The 23,611-nt window shown below is 30.5% G+C and overlaps 3 protein-coding genes and 1 non-coding gene across 7 annotated transcripts in view; 3 read left to right on the plus strand and 1 right to left on the minus strand.

Moving 5' to 3' along the window:
- LOC111690211 (putative uncharacterized protein DDB_G0267840) overlaps nucleotides 1–7,443 on the plus strand; it is a 112,114-nt gene extending 104,671 nt beyond the window's left edge. For all 3 annotated transcript variants that reach the window (XM_046950749.1, XM_023452651.2, XM_023452654.2), the window contains 4 exons: nucleotides 892–1,314; nucleotides 1,493–3,451; nucleotides 3,523–3,627; nucleotides 7,157–7,443. In XM_046950749.1, the coding sequence (XP_046806705.1) occupies nucleotides 892–1,314; nucleotides 1,493–3,451; nucleotides 3,523–3,627; nucleotides 7,157–7,210 (2,541 nt within the window). In that variant the 3' untranslated portion in view covers nucleotides 7,211–7,443. The remainder of the gene's footprint in view (nucleotides 1–891; nucleotides 1,315–1,492; nucleotides 3,452–3,522; nucleotides 3,628–7,156) is intronic.
- LOC124419879 lies at nucleotides 4,963–7,107 on the plus strand. Its single transcript, XM_046950751.1, has 2 exons — nucleotides 4,963–5,673; nucleotides 5,722–7,107. The coding sequence occupies exons 1-2, from the start codon at nucleotides 5,496–5,498 to the stop codon at nucleotides 7,008–7,010; spliced, it is 1,467 nt and encodes a 488-aa protein (XP_046806707.1). The 5' UTR covers nucleotides 4,963–5,495; the 3' UTR covers nucleotides 7,011–7,107.
- Nucleotides 7,444–11,208: 3,765 nt separating the features above from the next.
- The window catches only part of LOC111690247 (cell wall protein DAN4), a 33,521-nt gene continuing 21,118 nt past the window's right edge, over nucleotides 11,209–23,611 (minus strand). For both annotated transcript variants that reach the window (XM_023452699.2, XM_046950752.1), the window contains exons 4-7: nucleotides 17,142–17,243; nucleotides 16,869–17,019; nucleotides 16,578–16,702; nucleotides 11,209–16,518 (exon numbers count right to left, since the gene is read on the minus strand). In XM_023452699.2, coding sequence (XP_023308467.2) covers nucleotides 14,920–16,518; nucleotides 16,578–16,702; nucleotides 16,869–17,019; nucleotides 17,142–17,243 — 1,977 coding nt within the window. In that variant the 3' untranslated portion in view covers nucleotides 11,209–14,919. The remainder of the gene's footprint in view (nucleotides 16,519–16,577; nucleotides 16,703–16,868; nucleotides 17,020–17,141; nucleotides 17,244–23,611) is intronic.
- Nucleotides 20,527–20,599, plus strand: Trnaf-gaa. The gene has a single exon. It is a non-coding gene; the product is annotated as a tRNA-Phe (tRNA).

Here is a 23,611-nt window from a genome sequence, read left to right on the forward strand (position 1 = left end):
GAATATTTTTTTGTTCATTGTGTTATTAATAATTAAAATAATTCTTCTTGTAATTAATGTTGTTAACAGTAATAAACAGAGAACAATGTGGAAAAAAGCGGTTACTTTTTTAATGCAATTCTTTAAATTGAAACTGCAGCATAACTTAAAAATTTGAAATCTATAAACCGTTAATGAAATATTTCGTAATAAAAAATATAAAATTTACATTATGTTCTTATTGCTAAGATAATTACAATGAAATCTGTTAATAGTGGACATGGAATATTTTTGAAAAGTTGTTTGTCTAACCATTGACTAGGAATATTTTAATTAAGTATTTTAATTAATTCAATATATTACAATTCAACTTCTGAGAAGTTATATGGTAAGAGTTTTGTAACTATTTAGGATCAAGTATCTATATTTGAAATTGTTCTTTCCTAAACAGTGAATTCTCGCTTGAAAAAGTGAATATTTCGGCAAGATTCCATTTTTATTCAAAACATGTGAATAGGTTTTACCGATATTCCTTTTCAGACGCCAGGCTTCTGAGAGTTATTGTTTGAAAACAGGGCTTCTATTCTTCTGAAAATTTTTAGAAACTAGTCTTAAGAGAGAAGATTTTGAACTTATTCTAGAATGCGGTATCACAAATTTAAAGATATTAGATAAAACATAAACTCCTTTTAAATTTTATTTAATTAGATTTTAAAGATCCCAAAATAAATTTTGCATACTACTAAAAACCGTTACACTAACATTTTTGAAATGTTTGAACAGTTCATAAGTGAGTAAAATCTGTATTTTGTTGAAACTTTAGCAATATTTCAGTAGGGTCTTCTAAGAATAAATTTCATAATTAATCGAAATATTAATTATTCATTATTATATTCCTTTTTACTTTCATAGTGGTCGCTTCAAAGCCACACAAATCCCGCATCTGAATCTTCGGAATCGATGCAAACTACCACTGTCGCCAATAATACACAAAATCTATGGTCTTGTCCGGGAGCTGGTAATAAACCCGATCCATTCGAAATGTTATTCGGCAATAACAGTCATACCAGTCAAAATGCCAGTATACAACTCGATTCGGGCATAATATCGCCACAAAGTCAACATCATCATGATGACTTGATCGATATATCCAATGAAGAGTTGTGCAGGCGTTTGGGAGATCTTTTGAAAAAATCCTCCCTAGAAGAAGATGAAAGACATTGTCTGCAGCAAGTATTGAATTTGGTACAACAATTGGATGCCTTAACGCCCAGAAGTGGACCGAACTCATTAAATGTCACCTCTTCCAGTGATGAGGCCAGTAGTTTGGATTTGGTAAGTAATTTATATAAAAATCCCCTACAGTTCTAATCCGATTTGACATTCCTTTTTATTTTCTATTTCTACTTTTAAAATCAATTAATAGTAAACGAAATTTTATTTTAAAATATTTACTAAAACAATTTAAAATATTTTATTGTAATTTTATAAATATATTTTTTTAAAATTAAAGGTCAAATCGCGTATATCGGACTACAGTTCAGCATCTACTGCCTCAACAAACAGTGCCCGTTCTACTTACGATAGCAGCAGTCTAAACTCTACGAAAGTTAACACCAGCAATTCATCAAACACCAACACACCCTCACGTATTGTAGCCACAGTCCAGCCCTACAATAGCACAGCTCCTTATACGCCCAGCAATAGCCATCAACTCGCACCGCATAATACACCCACAGATTCGCCACGTAAAGCACGCTGTCAACCCTGGCAGACGAACAGTTTAAGCGAGAGTGGTGTATTTGTAGAGTCGGACTTCTATAGCGACGCTAGTGAGAATAACGTTTGCACGCAGACCGACTTTGAAGACGGTGTTGGTGTTTCATCTTATTCTCCACATCACATATTCAATTCACCCACCAAAAAGGTACCTGTACAACAACAAAATTCTTCAAATTTAACCGATCAAAAACGCCTGCAATATTACAAAGAGCGCGTCGAAGTACTTGAGAGCAAGGTGCTCATATATGAGAGTTCTGGTGACGTGCAAGCCAAACGTTTAGCCGAACGTTTGCAACGTGAAATTCTACTCGAAAAGGAGGTTAATGAACTCAGAGATAGAGTTGAATTTTTGGAGAGTGAGAACTCTACGCTCGAGGAGGAGAAGTGTGAATTTGAGGAAGCTGAAAACGATACCAGACTTCGTTTGCAAAGACTCGAAGTTGAGTTGGAGATTTTAAGCCAACGCAACGTTGAGTTGGAAATGTCCAGAGAGGCACTTAGTGCCAAGTACAAAGACTGTCACTCAGAGTGTTTTATATTACGCGACGATTTAGCTGCCAGTGAGACACAAATACGTCACTTGGAAGAGGATAAACAGAAGGCCAAAGAGAATTTAGAATTTTTACACAGCACTTTGCCATTGCTGCTGATTTGCAATACCTATTGCACTTTGGCTCAAGTTCAAAATCAAAATTATCAAGTTGCCAACGCCCAAACAACGACAACAACAACCAACGAGGCCATGGGTAACCAAGGCTCTAACATGAATTTGACAAGTTCTCCTACACGTTTCTCTGCTGGAGGTTTCGATAAAGATTTCATGAAGTCTTCCGAGACCAGCATTTGCCAGGAAAGAGAACTGCAGTACTTAAAGGAAGAAGTCAAATGTCTGAGACATCAAATCAAAGAACTTAATTCACGTCATTATGCCGCCATGGAATCAGCCGATTCTCATTGGGTGGATCTCGAAAGAGAGTACAAGGAACGTGAAGAACAATACCGTGCTAAAGAAATGTGCCTTAAGCAAAAGATACAAAAATTGCAAGACTGTTTGAGAGAAGATGCTCGCTCGGCCAATGAGAAAATCTGCCAACTTGAGGAAGCTGAGCAAGGTTTGAAGACCTGTTTGGTAAGAGTATCGAAAGATCACCAAAAACTACAAGAAGATCACCAATTAATGGTATCTGAATTTGATCGTTTCAAAGAACAGCACGAGCAAGTTAGAGAGCAACAAAAGCCTCTTACCGAAGCTCTGGAGAATGAAAAGAAACGCAACAAAGGTCTCATTGATGAGTTGACTTTTATGCGTAAACTGCAACAGGAAACTGAAAGTCAATCTAAAAAGGAGTTGGAAAGTGTGCGCGGTCAAATGTTTGATCTTAAAAAAGATTTCCTTCATATAGAGGTAACCAATGGCGAGCTTAGAGAAGAAGTCGCCACACTCGAACTACAAATACAAAGTTTGGAAAAAGCCTTGCGTGAAAGTGAAGAGAAAATACGCTGTTTGACAGATGAGATCAGAACTAAAGATGAAATCTGTCAAAAATTAGAAAAACGTTTGGAACGTTCAGAGGGTTATAGTCTGGCCGATGAGTTGGGCGATTCACCTTCAAAACGTTTTAAGCGTGAAGATATTAAGGACCTTAAAACAGCCAGTAAAGGTTTGGGTCAAGCTTTAAGGCATATGGGGGTAAGTATTGCAATGATTTTATTAGCCACCTAACATGAACTATAGTGTAATTATTTTCATTTACCATTTAGGACTGTGAACGCATGTTGCCCACACAAAAACAGTTCAAAACTATAGCACGGGATGTTAAAAAGTTAGCGGATACTCTGCTACAGGGCGATGCCCCAGAAGAAGAGGTAAGCGATGATGATAATGGTGATAATTTTGAAACTTTTAGAAATAAAACTGAAAATGAGAATACGGTTGAAAACATTAAATTGGAGCAACCAAACGAAACTCAATCGAATAACGATGTAAATAAGGACAATAATTATACACTACTTACTGATATTCTACAACCATTAGCCACTTCTACTCCCAACAATCAATCATTAGAAGATTTTAATATAAAGGTGGAAGACATCAAAACAGAAGTTGCTATCAATGATGACATTAAGCAAGAGGAAACTAATATAAATATAACAGTGGGAATGGCTTTTATACCACCTATACCCATAGACGATAGTCTATTACCTTCTTGTTCCCAGAAGAAAGCTATATGTGAAGTACCTTCAGAATTAAGAAAACTAGCGAGCCCTTCGGAGGTAGATCAAAGAAAAACAACACAAAGTTCTAGTAAACTAAGGAAAGGCAAACGTTTTGCTAAAAAACGTATGACTCGCGGAAGGATAAGTAATTTACACCTTAAAGTAAATCGTATGGTGTCATGGCTTTTCGATGATCAAAAACCTACAATTTTTCAAGATGCCTCCGATTTAGACATGAATCGATCTGAGGTGCTTCAACGTAATATATCATACGGAAGCTTTCATTCTTTACGGGAGGATTTAGAGGAAATTACAGAAGCAGCTGCAAAAGTTTTCGATAAAATAGATGTCAGTGTTGAATGTGAATTAAAATCAGAAACTAAGGAGATTGCTACCATAGCATTAATAGAAAAAATAGATAGTTGTATACAAGTGAATGATGAAATAGCTGTGGATCTTCAATTAGAAGCCATGCCCACACATATACGCTGCCTACTGAACTTGTTAAAAGCATCGGCTACAAATACAAAGCTTTTGCTTAATTCTTCATTGTTTAATATGAAAATATGTCACCGTTGGAAGGCGGATGAGGAATTCCGTCAGGGTTTGGAGATTTTAGCAACACTTTCGTTATTCAATAGCTCTGATGGTTCAAGTTCTGTGTGCTTAAATAGTTATGAAGAATTTGTCAGTGGCATGAATTGCATAAATGTTTTAGAAGATATGTTCAAGCCCTATAAAATTTTGGTGGGTATTCAAAGAAGAAATCTTTTTTTGATTTATTTTTCATTTTGAAAACCTATTGAGATTTAAAATTAAATTCTTTTTTGCTTTCCTCCTAGTTGTTGCAAGAACTTGAATCAGAAATCAATGAACGTTTAATGGTTTTTCATAACCTTAAAAAAGAGTCTGAATTTTATTGTACTGTTTACTATCCTGTTAAGAGAAAAAGTGGCCTGGATATAACTAAATTATATAAAAGATGAAGTCTTTGCGTTTTTTATTGTAAAGTTGGGAAGACAAATTGTAGATGCTTTGTAATGAAATTGTTTGTAATTTCATTGGTCTATGATGAATTATTTGTTATTGTAATTTTTATTGTAAATAAAATGTAAATTGTAATTAGAGATCTTAATTTGGAAGATTGTTATCTAACAGGTTTGGTTTTAGAACTGTTTCAGATTTTTTAAATATGTTTTGAAGATGTTTTTATCTACGTAGTAACGTAGATAATTGAATTCAAAAAATTCTTTCCCGGAAACCCTTCCATTTTTGGAGATTTTTTTCCATTACATGTCTACAAATTAACACTACTTTCCCTGTTCATTAATTGTCACAAAGAAAATTTATTTTCTATCAAGAAAATTTAGTATTGTTTTCAATTTCGTAAAACTTTGTGTTAAATTTGTGTTAAAATAGAAATTTAGGTTCCTCTTGTAACCTGCATTCGTGTTAAGCTAAATTTATTTCTTATTTTAATTAAGAATCCTTTTATTCCTAAAATTTGACCATTCAAAATGGATAAGATTAAATTCTGTTGTGATCGTTCTACATGTCCAAAGAGACAGCAACTAAAAGAAGATTCTTCGATACAATCATCCTCTATTGAAGGTATTGATCAGAAAGTCAATAAAGAAACTCAAATGTCTGCTAGTGTAACAACTACATCATCGGAAAGGAATAGTGTTCCAGCTAGTGAGTATATACTCAAGTATAAAAGCTATTTTAAAGAATTTGGTTTAGATTTTAAAACAGATCTAAATCAAATGGAAGATCCCGATTTATATAAAAGGAATTTGAAACAATTAAATAATTTAAACAAAAAACTAGTTAATTCTTTTGCGGAAACTTCAGGGGATTTTAAATCTTATTATGGAAATTTGGACTGTATAAGAAAACGTGTTAGGAATTCCAGGAATATTATAGCGCAACCTATTTATTTGGAAATACCTTTAGAAATTCATTTAAAAGTTGTTTCGAAATGTTTAAATGCTCCTGAGTCATCAAATGTTCGAAAATCCAACTGCAATTGTACTTTAAACAAGCAATCCGACAATTGTGCTACTCGATCAAATCAAACTAAGAATGTTTGTTTATTTAATAAGGAATTTGAAACACAATGTTGTTGTTATGTGAAAAAATCCGAAGACATAGGTACCGAAACCAAAATAAAGATAAAGTGTTGCTGCAAAGGTAATCAAACAATTACTGAGCCTTTATTTGAAGCAGGTTATATGCCTCCTTGTTGGTGCACAATGCAGAAATTCAAAGAGTGTGATTGCAGCAACCAAATCATCTCAACTTCTGATAAACAAGAAAAAACTATAGAAGACACAAAACTAGATTCTCCTTCAACTAGTGCTTCTACAATTTTCAAACCACTCCCCCACAAAGCGAATTCCAAAAAGAAAGTTTGCAATTGTGAAAGAGAAAAACTATCTTTAGAGGAATATAATGAAATAATGAGAAAACCCTCTGCTAAACTAAGTTCAATTATATGTGAAAATAAGTTAAAATGCATATGTGATGTGGAAAAGCCCCAGCCCACCACCGAACCAATCAAGAAAATCTTTCGTTTGGTTTATCCACAGCATAAAGATGTAGATGTTTGTATAAAATGTCGCTTTGAGCCCAGTCCTTTAATCGATGAAAATGGTCGAATATTCTGTCCAGGCAATTGCGGCTGTTGTTTATGTGCCTGGAAGCCTAAAGCTACAGCCAGTTTGGAGGCTGTATTTCGTCACAGTAAACTCAAAGTTTGTCGCTGTATCAAACGTTCTCCCATATTTAGTGACATTTCCCAATACGACTCAGCCTGCAGTCAAGTTTCCTACTTTGATGTGTGTCCTTGTCGGGAAAAAGCCGAGGCCAAGCATCTGGAATTATATGGCTTCGAGATGTGGGATCAAAATAAGAAATTAAAGAAAAAATTTCGTGGTCCAGAGGTTTTTTTGCAAGATGTTAAGGAAATTTATGCAAAGGAAACCACCAACAAGAAATTATCCAAAAACTTTTTATTCCAAGATGATTAATTGTGAAAAAATATATAAAAACTTTTTAATATAATATTCATCAATTCTGAAAAGTTTTTCCGTTTTATAGAAATTCAAAAATAAATTGCAAAATCTGTTAATATAAAATCATTTAACCAAATTTTTTTTTCCTAAATCTCTTACAGAAAATTACGAAAAGTCATCCGAAGCTTATTTTAACCGACATAACCAGAATTTAAGCTCTTGTCATAATAAATTTTGTCCCTCAAATTCATCTCATACCAGCCAATTAGAATCTCAAATGTGTGCCGCCTTAATACAGTGTTCTCTCCCATGTGTAGCACAAACCTCTAATGTTAATAGATCCCAGTGTTGCTTTAAATGTATGCGTTTGCCTCAAACTATTTATAACACCACCACAGCTTCATCGCTATCGCAAACATCAAGACAGAAATGTTCTTGCAATCAATTAGACATAACAACCTCCAGTTCTAGTAGTTTTACTTCAGAGCATTTTCCCGTCAAATTAAATCGTAGAAAAGACTCCACAGAGAATAATATGCCTTTGCCAAAAATTCGACATCCAATGCATCAATCGCAACCAATTTTTATTAGCTCTACTTTGCCAAAACCAGAAAGATTGCAACCACTATCTATGAGAAAATATACCAAAACTACTAGTGACCAATTTTATTCTTGTAGCTCGGAAGAATCTGATACGGAGTACTTCAAAAAATTACCTGTAAAACGTAGCATAAAACGTGAAAAATCCGATAAAAATGTTGTTATTTTAGAGCTGTTACATGAAGTTGTACATTTAATTAATAAGGATAATCCCATACGGAATGAAGCCATGCGTATTACACAAGTAGCTCCATCAAGTCTAGATGATAAATCAAGTAAAATGGCAACACAATCATCTAAAATAAGACCAGAGTGTTCGTATCCACCAATAACACCTACAAGTCCTTTAACTTGGCCTCCACCTCCTTGTCTATGTTGCAATTATTCCATGGCTTTTAGACAAAACCCACCTTTAATACAACCCTACAATTTGATGTCTTCACCACCCATACCAGAACCTTTTATTTATGAAACTGAGGATAGTTTCAAGGACTGTTCTAGTGGTAATAAACTTTTAAAAGATGAATCGGATAATTTGCATTGCATATGTTCGCAAATTGCAAAGGTTTGTCCTAAGCATGGTTCTCATAAAGAACAACTTAAAAAAGGTAAAGGGTCTCCTAAATCTGATGTAGTGCAACTAGTATGTACAACTTCATCTAGAAATCCGAAACCAGACTCTTCAGAGGACTATGTAGACGAAGAATTACACCCTCGTTATGTAAAAATAAAGGCCTATGATCCACAAAAAGATTGCACATTCGATCTAAAATGTGTATTTGTAGATGATGACGAGGAGCCACGTTGGCAAGGAAAACCGGATGTACTTTTAGCGCCTGTGAAGACTGAGGAATATGTAGATGAAGAGTTGCATCCCCGTTATGTAGATAAGAAGTGTATAGATCCATGTGATGGCAATAAACAAAACCTAGATTGTTTGTTAAAATACGAAGATGAAGAACCCAAACAAGCAAAGGAACCTAAACAGGAAGTGGATGAAGAACTGCAGCCTACCTTTGCCGAACAAAATCCGTTTTACAATTATGAACCTTGTCAGGATTGCTTGATCAAATATGACGATGAGGAACCCAGTTGGCCTCCATCAGAGGAGGAGTTACAACCATTTTACGACTACGAACCCTGTCAGGATTGCTTAATGGAATATGATGACGAAGATCCCAGTTTACCAGAAAATTTTATAGAAAATCCTGAGTCACAAGAGGAAAATTTACCAACATTTGAAAGCTATGAACCCTGTCTCGATTGTTTACCGCAATATGATGACGAAGATCCCAGTAGATCAGATATAGATTTAGGAAGTCCTGAGGTACAAGAAGAAAGTTTAGAACCACATGTACAGCCTGAGCAGGGTGACCCTGACCAACTTCCAAAACATGAAACTATTCCTGAAATTAAACAATCATCCCAACGCCCAACTATTGAAGCAAATGACACTTTACAAGTAACCGAAACAGAAAGATCACCCTTTATAGTTGAAACATCACCCACGACGGGACGAAATGTGTACAACTTTTTACCAGAAATCGATAGACCCAACGATCCTAAACAAATCATTAGATATCAGGAATCTGAGGAGGAATTTGATTCTTATTATCGGGAAGAGGAAAGTGAGTTACTTGATGATGAAGAATACGAATTGGCTAAGGAAAAAATAGCTGAAAGTCGTAAAAGGAAAAAACTTGATGTTAATGAAACTTCTACAATGGCTTTGGCCAAAATAAAACAACCAGAAGGTGAAGGTTCTCCCGAAGAAATGGTAAGTTTGGTTTGCTGCACCATTTACCGCATATATTTCTTAATTTTATGTAATAAATTGTTTGGATTAAAGAAATTTTTCATTGATTCGTTGATAATGGATTTTGAGGCCATGGATTATGCACGGCGAAAATCACAATTCGAAAAGGTAAGTAATATGAAAAGAAAGAAATTTAGAAAGCTCCATATATGTATGTGAATATGTATTTTATATTAACAGAACATTTGTAAGTCCAAGTCAGGAATGTGTGCTCGTGAAAGTTTTCCAGTTACCATTACAGAAGTCACAGATCTCGGTGCCAATTCATTGTACGTTAAGTGGATCATCCACGACTGCTGTGGTATTGGAGGTTATGAGGTATAAATAATTTTAAAGAAAAAATATTAAGAATTTATTAATTGATTGTTTGTTTCTAATAGATTTACACTGATGGTTATTTAACCAATCGTTATTACAATAGCAGACACGAGGCGGCAGTCATTACACAAGTTGATGTAAATTTGCCACACAAAGTGGCTCTGGTGGCTCAACCCTCTGCTGAAGACGAGAGCTTAGAGTTAATGTGTAACATTACTAAAGCGAAAAATAAGCCCAAATGTTTACCCTGGAAAACAGACGTGGAGAAACAACAAAAATCATGTGCAGCGCTTTGGACACCCAGTATATTTTTATATAATCCGGACACATGTCGAGCAACTATGACGCCCCCAATTATGAGAGACAATTTTTAAAAAGGAACAAAAACGCGACCACAAATACCAATGAAACAATTTAATTAAATTTTTTTGTAATTTTCCCAAAATGTAGTAGATATTCTACTCCGAAATTAACAATATTATTTGTAAGTAATGCTAGTCAAAGTCAAAATGAATGGCAAAATCAAATGTAAACAGAAACGGAAACACCAAGAGGACAATATACAAATACACATACCCTAAGCATACTACACATACACACACACCATATTACATACATACAACTCGTTATGAAAATAAATTAAATAATGAATTTAAAATCATTAAAAGAAAATAAAAATTTAGCAACTTGTAAGGCATGTTTGGATTAATTATTTAGTAGTTAAAGAAAACAAAAAGAAAATATTTTGTAAAATATCTCTTGTATTTATTAAATGAATTTATTTTTTTCTTTTTTGAAAATATTAAGGAATTTACAAGAAAAACATACACATCTTGTCTACCATTTTTATGATCTAAAACAATTGCATGTCATCTATGTTTACACAAGTTTTTAATTTTGAAAATGTTCTTCAAAATTATTTTGTTATAAAAAAATAAACAGTTCATGTACAAACAATTAAAAAAACTTTATAAATTGCAAACAAACAAAAAATATATATTTATAAAAAAGTGCCTTAAAAACAAATTTGTTATTTTCAATTATTTTTGAAAATTAAAAGAAAACAACTCGAATTATTGTAATTTTTTTTATAATAAATATTATTTTATAATTAATTTTGGATTTTAGTTGATTTACTATATTAGTTTGAAATTATTTTGTGTTTAATTTATTTTAATTTAGACTTTTTATTTGATTTAGTATACAATTTCTTTTTGTAAATATTTCATTTTTGTTTTTGACAAAATTCATAAAGTAAAAAAAACTCATTTAAAATCTTGCAAAATAAAAAAGTAAAAGAAACAATTTATGCATGATAATTATCAAATATCAATGACGAATTGCTAAAACGTTTTTTTTTTATATATCATACATATTTAAGCATTTTTGTAATATTAGAAAAAAAAAAAACAAGAAAAAATTAAAAAAAAAATGTTGCATTGAATACACATTTATATAAAGAAAAATCTACATTTTAAAACATTTTAAGTTGTGTTAATTAAAAAAAAATATTTAAAAAAATGTTTAATAAACAAGTTTTGAAAAAAAATTATATAAACAATTTGAAGGTTTTTTATTTTTATTTGGTTTTAGTAAAGGGATTTATGATAAATTCAGAAATGTTTTTAGAATAATATTTCGATTAATAAATTAAAAATTCAATCGGGAAAGAATAAATTTCCATTCAAATTCCGAATTTGGTTTGTGAGGTTTCTATACTTTAAAGTAATTTTACTGGGGCATAAGAACTGATAAAAAAATTAAAAAATTTTAATTAATTTAAATGAAAAGTTACCGAAATAAAATTTTTCGAATTTCGAATTTCTTAAAGAGACAATTTGTAACTTATCTATTAAGAAAATAGATGCCGTCTTTATTACGTGGTTGACATACGAACAAATAACTAAACTTACAAAAGGCTTTGTAATGTCTGGTTATCGTAATTTCAAATTTTTATTAAAATTTTCACGTTTAATAAAATATTTAAATAACTTACCATTTTACAAAAATCACCAAACAAACATCTTTCCAATTTATCACAATTAAAATGGGTTTGTTTACATTTTTATTTACACTAATTTACGCTCTTACTAGATAGAGCTCTTAATAAAATAGCAACAACAAAACACTGCTCTCTTTATTACCTTTATATTTTTTTTCCTACACAAACAAAAACACTTCTTATTTTTATTTACATACATTTGTTGCTGTTTTGAAAACAACTGCAATTATGGTATTTTTCATTTCTTTTACACACTTTTTTAACCAATTTTGCACCTTCTACTTAAAAAATTTTTACATATTCATAAACTAGACAACCTAAGCTTCATTTTGATATAAATTTTATTTAAAACAACCTATTATTTCTCACTAATTTTTGATATAAAATAGGCACTTATTTTCTTTTTTTCATTATACGTCCGATTAAGTAGAATAAAAAGCGCGAACTAAATGGAAGTGTCAAAATAAATAATTGATTTAGAGGAGGTTGGGTGAATGACAATAAGGTTTTTGTAAAGAAAAACAAAGATTAGAGTTGTTAGATTAGAGTGAATGTTTTTGTGTTTGTTTGAAATAGTTACGGTTTAAATGTTATACTTGTGAATTAAAAAAAGTATTTAATCATACTTAATATTAAGGGAAATATTAACTGATTACATAAAACTGGATATACATATGTAAGTATGTGTTTATAGTAAAACCCTGAAGTCAGATTGGATCCGTATGTCTTTTTGTCAACAGCACTATGTAGTTCAAAAGTCTTCAATCATTAATTTGTGTCAATACAAAAAAAAATACAGAGACAAAATATATAATGTATATCTAGCGACATTGTCAACTAACATGTCAATATTCTCTAAGAATGGTAAATTTATTAAGTTCCATAAATTATAGAAATGTTCTAATGTCATCCGTATGGGCCCATAGTACCAAGAGTACATAGATCATACCACGTCAATAGTCTTAATGTCACTAGAGGATATTCAATGACACCCACATATTTAATATGTATATAGCACTACTAAAATTTGTATGACAATATCAACATCGATTCAGCACATTTTAAGATTGAAAATTTTCAACAGGGATGTTATTAGTATTTTACTACGTCCAGGATTTATTTTTCCAAATAAAGAAATCAACCTATTTGAGTTCAATTCGTATAATTTTGATATTTTATTTTCTATATTAAGTAAGAACCTGTATTAAGTAATATAGAAGTAAGTGTACCGTTATAAATTACCAATACTATGTATCAAATTGACACCTAAGTGTTTATAATTTTTCAATAACATCCGTTGTCAAAGTATACGCATACGTACGACATTGTAACCATTCGTTGTCGAAATCTAAATCTTATACACATACGTTGTCTAAATGTTTACAAATGTGGTAAGCTCACGGATTGTTGTCAATAGTAGGCTTACCACACAAAAATTATGAACACTTTGTTGTCATCTTGGTACTAGTCGTGTATATTTTGCCCTCTGTAAACATATTATATCCGAATAGAAATCAAATTGGAAGATTTGTTATATTCGAATGATCACTTAGTTATGCAAATAACAAAACAAATAAAATTTCAATATTGAATTCATATTCTGTTGTTCTAATTTCATGTAGTCAGTTGTAGTTTTTCCGTTAATTATATTCTTTTTATATAGGTTTAATTAGAAAAACATTTGTTTATTTAAATAAGCTTAAACTTTTCTATTTAAAAAACAAACAAAAAACATTCACCATAATCTAACAACTATAATCTTCGTTTTTCTTTGCTCAATCCTTATTGACATTCACCCATCCCTCTCTAAGTAAACCATTTATTTTGACACTTCTATTTAGTTCGCGCTTTTTATTCAACATAATCGGATGTATAAATGAAATAAGAAAATAATTGTCTGTTTTTATTGAAAAATAGTAAGAAATAAGTGGTTGTTTTAAATAAAATTTATATCAAAAGAAAGCTTAGGTTGTCTAGTTTGTGAATATGTAAAAATATTTTTAAGTAAAAAGTGATAAATCGTTTAAAAAAGTGTTTTAAGAAATTGCAAATCACCATTATTGCATTTGTTTGCAAAAAAAAGCCGTGAAGAAAGCAACAACAAGTGCAAATCAAAATAAGTAGTGTGTTTTTGTTTGGGTGCGTGTATGTGTTTTATTTTCTTGTATAAGAAAAATATAAAGGCAATAAGAGAGCAAAATATTGTTGTTGCTATTTTATTAAGAGCTATAGTAAGAGCGTAAATTTGTGTAAATAAAAATGTTAACAAAACCATTTCTATTGCGATAAATTGGAAAGAATTTGTTTGGTGATAATTTAAAAAAGGTATGTTGTTTAATTGTACATATAATTAGATATTACTATTTAATTTTAAAATTCATTATATTTAACTAAAAGTATGAAAATTGACATTGCCTTTGCTGTTACGATTATCAGACATTACAAAGTTTTCGTAGGTTTGGTTACTTCTTTGTACTTCAATCATGTATTAAAATCGTTTTCCTTCATAGATATGTAAGGCATGGCTTGTAATGTAAATCGAGGTGCAATTAAAAAAAAATATTTTTTTTATTTTTTATAATTTTTTTTTATTATTTACGAAACATGTCGTAACAAACAATTGTATAAAAAATGCCAATCGCACTAAAAAGTTAAATAATAATTTGTATAAAAATAAAAAATACTAAGTTAAAAACTTAAAAATTAAAAATAAGGGTGTACCACTTATTTTAAATAATATACACTTTTAAATATTTGACAAAATAAGGCCAAAATAAGCCATTTTTTAATCTCACTTTACCAAATATTTGAACAATCTTGAACGTTTATTTTTAAAACTTTTTGTATTAATTTCAACATTTCTCGTAGACGTTATTGTGTATTAATATATTATAAGTAGTATTTATGTTATCTAAATTGTATACAATAGGAAAATTCTTGAAGACATATTACACTAATATGGTAAACAATAACTTATAAATTATAATGAAACATAATTGCAAAGTGAAGTAATTTCGAATGCTTCTAATAATTTCCATTATTAAGCTAATCTTTTTTTATGATAAAATGTCAATTGAGTTTGCACAGAGAAGAATGAAAAAGTTGTTTATGATTTAAATTTTTAAAAACTAAGTTGTAAAACGAATCAAAATACTTGTTTTGCAATAAACTGCTGTTACACTTTCGCCCTATCTTCGTATACAGGGTTCGCAAGTACCCGGTCTAACATAGGACGGATGACATTCAGGGCACTTAGGATTTTCACCATACCAATGTATATGTTCATCTGTATCGGCACGTCTTTCAGGAATTTTCAATTGAAATGAGTTATAAACATCTGTATCTAAATATCCTGTGCGCCCAACATTTTCCAAAGGAAAAGCATATTCTGGAACTGAAAGTTCTTTACGTATTTGGAATATATCTCCTGGGTTACTAGATTTCTGTGTAGTAGTAGACGCTCTGGTCGGGCTTGTGTTAGAGGTTTTTGCTTTAGTTTCATTTACACCTTTTGGCTGGCCTGTTTCCTTAATTGATCTAGAAATGGGGGAACGGGAGGGTACAGTAGTTTTATTTTCGGATTTGCTCGTATTATTGCTTTTCTTTTGGTCTATGCCAAAAGAGGAGATTGATGTGAAGCCATTATTTGTACTTATAGAATTGTAATCAATAACTGTTTCAGGGTATTCTCTACCATCTACTCCTATGGGAGAATCTAGTTTTGGTGGCTCTAAACCATCTGAGGGAACTTTCCATTCGTAATATATAGGAGGTCCTTGAGTGGTAGCCACATCATGTGTTATAAAATCTGCTAAAGGTGGTAACAACTGTTTTGAGGGCTGTTCATGTTTTACACTACCCCGATCTGGTTTATTATAAGTGGAATTTTGTGAAGTTCTAGAATTTTTAACCGGTGGAGTGGGAGTGGGTGGTTTAAATCCTTGGGCTGGTGCTGGTGTTCTAATTTCTTTACTTAATTTCGAAACATCAAATCTATCAATGTTATTGGAATTTGTGCCCACTTTTGTGCTGGTGCTAAATGAGGATCGAGTAAATGGTTTACCTATTACGGTTGTTGGACGAGTAGGGGCCTTGGTAGTGGTGGTACTTGTGGTAGCCGATACACGTGTAACAAATGGTGAAGCAGTTGATGCTCTAAAGGTAGGTCTCATTGTAGTTGTAGCTGTGTTGTCGTCCATATTGTAAATGGGATATAATAAAGGAGGCTCGTAGATTTTTGAAGGTACTTTTATTTTAGGATTTAATGTTGTTTTCTTCGTGGTGGTGGTGGGTTTGGCTGTGGTAAAGGCATTGTTAAAGTTGCTGTTGTACGTCGATTTTCGTGGTGTAGTAGCTTTTTGTGGGGTTTTAGCAAAACGATCTTCGGCTGAATTAAAGTCAGCCGAAGTGTTGTAACGAGTACTGTGACTAGTGCCTAAGTCATCGTGTTCCAATTGCAAATGTTCATCGTGTCGATTGTGTAAAGCAGCAACATTGTTAAATTTCGTAGATTGATTTTTAGTAGTTGCTGTTGGTCTCAAGGTCGAAGGTTTTCGTGTTGTGGTCGTAATAGTTGTGGTATAATACGAGGTGCGGGTTGAGGGTTTTGCACTACTTTCCTCTAATATTTGGGGCTCATAGGCTGGTGGTAATATAATGCGACTAGGTGGTGGTATTTTCCATCTTTGTTGTCCAGTACCCAATTGGTTTTGTTGAGCTTGTAGAGTTTTATCTTTCATTTTTTGAGCTGTATGATCATAGATTTGATTAAGCACCGATGAAAGTGACTAAAAGTAATAAAGTTAGTTGGAATTTAGTTAAAAAAATAAATTTAAATTTAGTGCACCTTTTGATATTGGTTTCTAAACGATTCCCCTGAGTAGTCGGGAGCATAAGGACGATCTAAAAGATCTGGTCTGGGGGTACGCAAGCTATTTTCCTCATCATTAACAAATGGTTTATCACGTTGGCCTTAAAATAAAAAAAAAAACAAAGTTTATTGCTAATTATTTAATAAATTAAGCATTTTTTCAATTCAAACTTAAATTCTCTTTTGTTAGTCGTGCTCACTAGGTGGCATTTTAAAAGTTTATTATTATATTTTTATGACAATGTATAGACGGACTGACTCACTGACCTATTAACAAATTTGCCGTGTAATCGCTTTCAGCTTTGGAACAATTCACCATATACCAATGATCGCATATTAGCATGCGCTGTTGGAATAAGGTTGTATTCGGACATGAATAGCTAAATTGTCGTCCCAGACCATCACACATGTGGTAGACCTTTGAGAAAACAAATAAATAGACAAAAAGTTATAAAAAAGCATAAATAAAGGTTTGTGATTATTCATTTGATGGTTTCATCAAACTAGCAAACTTGCAAATTTATACACTCATTACTGTACCTGGCAACCAGTTTCAATATCAGCATAGTAGCCAGATGGTCGTCCAGCACACGAAAATGAAGTCTTTTGAAATGTTCGATGAGCTCCAATTGCATTTTGACTCTGTTTACAATGAAGATGATAGAAATACAATTGCAAATTAATAAACAGTAGAGTAAAATATTGATTTTTTATTATTTTTTTCTATGTTTACAATAAATCACAAAACTATGAAATGCAAACAGTTGATGTTGTTTTGTTTTTTTTGCATTTAATATAAAAAAAAAAATTAAATAATGCATAGATTTGCCATAAGATTAATTGCTGGCGGTAGACTGTCAACAATGAAGTCATAGATAAATCGCTTTTTCAATTTGTGTTGGCGTTTAAACTATAAGAAAACCCAACTCCAAAAGCTTTTAATAATTACAACGTAATCCGTTCGTAGAACTTAGTTGCAGTAGCTGTAAGTAATAGAAAAGGGCACAACCTCCCTTCTAAATAGATGCATAACTACTAATGAATCTATATTCATCAAAGGCTTATGTATATTTCTTATAAATTCTCTCACGCGCTATATATTTAAGCAGAAGTTGCACAGTAGATCACTGTAGATCACAGTGACACATTAACTAGATTATAGTCCCTCTGTGAGTAGGTTGCATGTACTTAATTTTCAATATAAAATTGATTACATTAAACAAACTGTATGCATGTCCCCAAATAAACGAATGTATTCGATTTTTTTCTTTTTCGTTTAAAGCATGCAATATATTTTCCACAAAACATATTTTTGTTTTTCTATGTAGATATTTACTGTTTAGGTAATTTTGAAATATTTATGAAGTCTACTCTTATGGATGTTGGTGTCTATGATATTGCAACTTTTTGTTGCATCTATGTACATACTCATCTTCTCCTAAATATGCTGCAATTTATGCTTAAACATTCACAACAAATACACTCATCGATCTGAACATACATTCATCCATTTACCTTATTGTCTTTAAGAGTGATGATGTCACTTGCTGTGACAAATGGCAATAAACATGTTACTTTTTTTCAACCATGTTCTTCTTTATGTTTTGAATTTAATATAATATAAAGGGATTTTTATTACCAATATTATAAGAGTAATGAATGAATCTACAATGGGAATAGTTTTTAATTTTGAGGAAAAACAAACAGTTGTTTGTATCGAAAATTGTAATGAAAATAACAAGCGTTGAAGTTTAAAGTTCAATATTATTACATATTTGTTTTCTTTATTTTTGGGCAATTTAATATTTGCAATAATATGAGTTGACGAAAATTTTTTAAAAACCCAATAAATATAAAAGTTTGTTAGATTTCACAAATAATAAAAAAGTAATTGATTTATTAATATTTTAAAATAATATTCTTTTCCGGGTGGTGTAATTCAAGAATATTTGTTAATATCTACATGTGTCCTAACAATTTATTGCAAAATCATTGTGATTATTTAATAATATTGGTTTATGCTGAATTTTAATCTATATTTCGGCCTTGGAACTGGTGATTTTGTCATTACTTCAGCAACGTGTTCTGTGCAGCATACCAAAATACTCTAAAGAGTTTCCAAAGAACTAACTATTTGGCATTATATGAATTAAATTGAAAAATAATATAAATACAGGGATTTTTCGAGAGTTTTGATATATCATGCTCGGATCAATATTATATTTAAATAGTGGAAAGATATTAAAAATTATAACCAGGGAAACCGAAAACATGCTCTAAAAAAAGTGTTTTAAGCGCTTTAAATATGCTGTAAAAAACTCAAAATATGCTCTTAAAATTTAAAATATGTGCTACAAAAATAAAATTGTTTATTATTTTTTAACATTGAAAAGCTCAAAAAGACTGAAATTGTAATGAAATAATAAATGTTCTATATCCTACAACATTTTTTATAAATGTTTCATCTCAAAGTTTGAAGAACTAGTATAATAGAATTCCGTTTTACGTTCAGATAACCAATAAATAACATGAAACCATTTGGTCCCCAAAAAACATATTTCAAACGACAAAGTTTGACACATTTCTTCCAATTGTATTCATAGCTTTTAAAATGAAATTTTAATCGGTGTTGTCATAAATTCCAATAATTAGTTTTTTAAACTATAAAAATGGATTGGTCTCATGAAATCAAAAGTAATCGGTTTTATGTCCGATTTAAAATATAATGCTTTATTGAATAAAAAACTATAACATAACGAAATTTTTTTTTAAAATTGTAAAATAGGCTAAAAAATTAAAAATAAAAAAATAGAATTTTATTTTTTTTAAATAAAGTTTTGAAAAGAAAATTAAAAATGTATAAAAATTAAAAAAAGCGAAAACATCAAAATATGCACTAAAAGTGTAAAAAATGCTCTAAAAACTCGAAAATATGCCTTAAATATGCTAAAAAGTCAAATCACGCAAAATTATGCTCTTATGGGTAAAATATGCAAAAATATGCTCTAACAAATCGATGCCAAAATTCTCAAATTGGTATGAAACTTGTAAATATCTTATCCATGAGTCCATACGACGCACCACAAAAAACATGCATTTGCATATTTTGGTTTCCCTGATTATAACTGATAAACTATTTCTCGAAATTGCATCCAATCTTTCTCTCTAAAAGATAAATCGCCGAAGAAAAAAAACTAGTTCTTAAACTATTTCTATATTTTCAGCAACAGATTTTTATGGGTTTTTGTTCTAATGTTCCGCTTGACCAAGACGATCTATTTGGGATCAGTGGTTCAAAGTATCTGCTATGCGATCGGACAACACCGATTATATTCAGTATACATTGATGACGTGTCTTATAACCCTATTGTACACAGTTCGCCTTAAATATAAGTATGTTTCATTGGGTGGAGTATCTAGCAAAGCTTTCAGAGCCTTGGTTGACGTAGTACTTAAGGTACCCATTATACCCAAGCAGCATATACGCTGAAGTGTAGTAGTTTAACATTACACTTTTTGTAAAAAGATGTTTAGTAGATTATATAAACTTAAGCTAGAATTGGTCTAATTTAGACGCAGATCCATGGGGGGAAAAATTGCCTGCCAATGATTGTCCTTCAACAAAAAATACTAAATTCAATTTGCGTACAAAAAAGTACTGTTGTTACAAAACTAAGCAGCACTGATACAATGTTAAGCGATTTTAAGCCGTCAAAGTATTTAGTGGCAAAGGACGCCGTTACATTTGTTTGGCACAGATCTCTGTATGAATTTATTTTTGTTAACATCTATTTTAAGACACAAATAAATATTTTAAATTCCACCCCTAAAGATAAGGAATACATTCATTCATTTATGTTTTTTGATTAATAATTTACAATGAACTCATTGTTAATATAAAGTATTCTACTTTCTAATAACATGTGCCGAAATAGCTCAGTTGGGAGAGCGTTAGACTGAAGATCTAAAGGTCCCCGGTTCAATCCCGGGTTTCGGCAATCTAAATCCTTTTTTTTTAATTTTTTGTTTGTTTTTCATTGCCATTCATTTTTACTCATAGAACAAACGTTGCAATTGTAAGTGATTTTTTGTTATTTTTGTTGTACAAATCAACTAAATTACTTCATAAATAATATGGAAAATAATGTTAACGATCTAAAAAAGCAAATCTATCTTTTTACTAAAAATATTTACGCCAAGCCTTAAAAAGAGTTTTTGTTTTGAAATTTTTAAAACATCTACAATCTATCTATCTAGTTAGCACTTTTAGACAGACATGTTACCTTGAACTTAAAAACTACATGCAAAAAAAAAATATGAATGAAGAGAACAAAATACAACTTCTAGATATTGAAGGTTGTATTTGCTAGCTGTTCTACTGTAAATATTTTATTTCAGAAATTTTCTTTTAAATTTTATTTAATTTTTTTTAAAGGAAATACCGATTTATAAATATAAGAAGCTTATCTTTAACATTTTATTAATAATTCTTCTTTTATTTAAAAACATACATATTTTGTAATCTAATATTTTAAAAGAGTTATGACAATTAATTTTAATATCATATTGCAGTTAATCTGACAAGATTAATCTAATAAATTAAGATTTTAAGCTAAAAAAATGTTATAATAAATCTAGAAATGTACAGGAAATCTTAAAATCTAGTTTACATTTTCAATTTTCTAACCACTTTATTAAACTATTTTGCCTTTCAAAATACACAATTGAAATCTAAAGTTTAGCCTCTCCTTAAAATTCTTTAGACTTTGTTTTTTATTTTCATTTACAAAACAAGCAAAATATAACAATGTCCCTTATAAAGAACAGAATGTTCAAATGTATCACAGCATTTAATTAATAGAAACTTTGACATTTTCCAGTAAACATTTTATTGCGTGTTTGCCATTTAGTAGAAAATAACACAGCAAAAAATCAATTCGATTTAAGGTATGCATAAATTATTACCACTTTTTTTCTTTCATGGTAGTTTTTCTGTTAACGTAAAACTCTTCATAAACTTTGTAAATGACATTTACACAAATATACGCATAATTTTATTTTTGAAAATTTCTGTTAATTTACGTGTTTAAACTTTTTTGTGATTACTTTGCAACTAATTAATGTTTATTATATAAAATTAGGCATATTAGCAAGGGTAACAAGCAATTTAAAAAATAATTTATATTTGAGTTCTAAAGTTTATGTAAATTATTTATATTTGTATAAAACATTAAAAAAGCTGAAAACTTTTTTGATAATTTCCAAAAGAAGAATTGATTTAGTAACCGTTTTAAATAATATTTTCGTGGGAATATAATAAATAATGAATTAAAATAAGGAATTTAATCTCTCAAAATAAAGAATTTAATCTCATAGGACCCAAATCTTAATTAATTCTATGAAAATCCTTTTGTCTTTTGCAAAAAAAAAAATTTAAAACAAAATCTGAAAAAAATGTATAGATTCCACAACTAGTATTAGAACGCATGATTATAGCCTGCATATGTTTTACTTTGTGGTTGAGACCAATGATTTCCCATTGAAAATGGTTCTATGAAAATGTAATGGAGTCGACACCTGTTCTACGAAATGCTTTTAGAATCAGTTTTCCATCAGTGTTTTTGTTCCAATTTGTTACCCTTGGAACTATTTCTAAAAAAAAACTTTAGAAATAGTTTTGTTGTAACAAACATATTTCACACACATGTATTCTAAAATATGAATGTATAGTCAAACATGGCCGACCATATGATTTCTTATCAGTATGTCAAATTTCTTATGTTAAAAATGTGGATTATTTTTTAAAAAATAAAGCATTTAATTCGTTTTTTAATTTTATTCCGGAATATTTTTACTTATTGTTGATCAAAAAAGAGATTTTCTACTAGGGGAGTAGGGGTAAATATGGACCTATGCCCATCAATGTTGGACCAATTTAACCGCTTTCGTTTTTGGACCAAAAGAAGAGCATGTGTCTAATTTCATCAAATTATACTGATGATAATGTGTGAGGACAAGGTTTACTGGACACACAGACATACGGATGGACACATACAGTGATTCTGAGCCGATGGTATACTTTAAGGTGGGTGTAGGACCAATATTTTTGGGGGTTACAATTATCAGCACAAATGCATATTACCCTCCCCATGGCAATGGCAATGGCAATGAACTATCAAAATTCAATTCTTTTTGTGAACTTGGTATAACTTGAAGAAAAACATCTAATATTCGAAGTTATACATATGTTGTTGTTAATATAATTTTTTTTTTGTCTAAGAATTACGAGTTTGTTTGGGACTTTTGCTCATATCTCTGTTATTTATATAACATCTATGTTACATATATAATTGGAAATATCTTTAAACATATTTCTTTGACTATTTTGAAATACAAATTTCTTTGAATGTCAAAACTTTGCAATTTGAAGTCAATTATCATTTTAATAATTATTACAAATATATAACAATTTATCAATTGCTGTCATTAAAAAAATGAAACAACTTTATTAACAAAACCGAAACAAGGTTAATGAGCTTAAAAATAAAGTCAGAACAAACAAATGTGGGTGAATTGGATTAAAAATTGATATTAAAATTTCTCCATTTAAAAAAACAACAAGAATTATTTTTTGATTAAAATGTTCTAAACCCACAAACAGTGATATGATATAAATAATAGGATTACAATAACAAAAAAATTAATCATTTATAAATAACATTATACATTATTAAATAAGTAATTTTTTGCATTATTTATCTCTGTAACAACAATTTTTAAAATACTTAAATTAAACTCATGCAGAGTAGTAATTTTTTATGCAAATTATGTTATAAAAGCTGCTACATATTTAATAATAGGTTTTGTAATAATAATGAAACAAAAATCATTTACAATAGAAGCGCATTGTAAATGAAATATAAACAATCAAATTACACTTTAAACGCTGGGGGTCTGTACTTTAATAGACGCCCTGCCAACTTCACGGTTCAGACATTTTTTATAATAAA

The sequence above is a fragment of the Lucilia cuprina genome, chromosome 4 (assembly GCF_022045245.1).
Source record: "Lucilia cuprina isolate Lc7/37 chromosome 4, ASM2204524v1, whole genome shotgun sequence".
Taxonomy (NCBI): domain Eukaryota; kingdom Metazoa; phylum Arthropoda; class Insecta; order Diptera; family Calliphoridae; genus Lucilia; species Lucilia cuprina.

Bases quoted from the DNA above. Each gene is read 5' to 3' on its own strand.
- LOC124419879 (XM_046950751.1), top strand. From the start codon at position 5,496: ATGGATAAGATTAAATTCTGTTGTGATCGTTCTACATGTCCAAAGAGA. The intron at 5,674-5,721 runs GTGAGTATATAC...AATTTGGTTTAG, and splicing joins AAGGAATAGTGTTCCAGCTA to ATTTTAAAACAGATCTAAAT.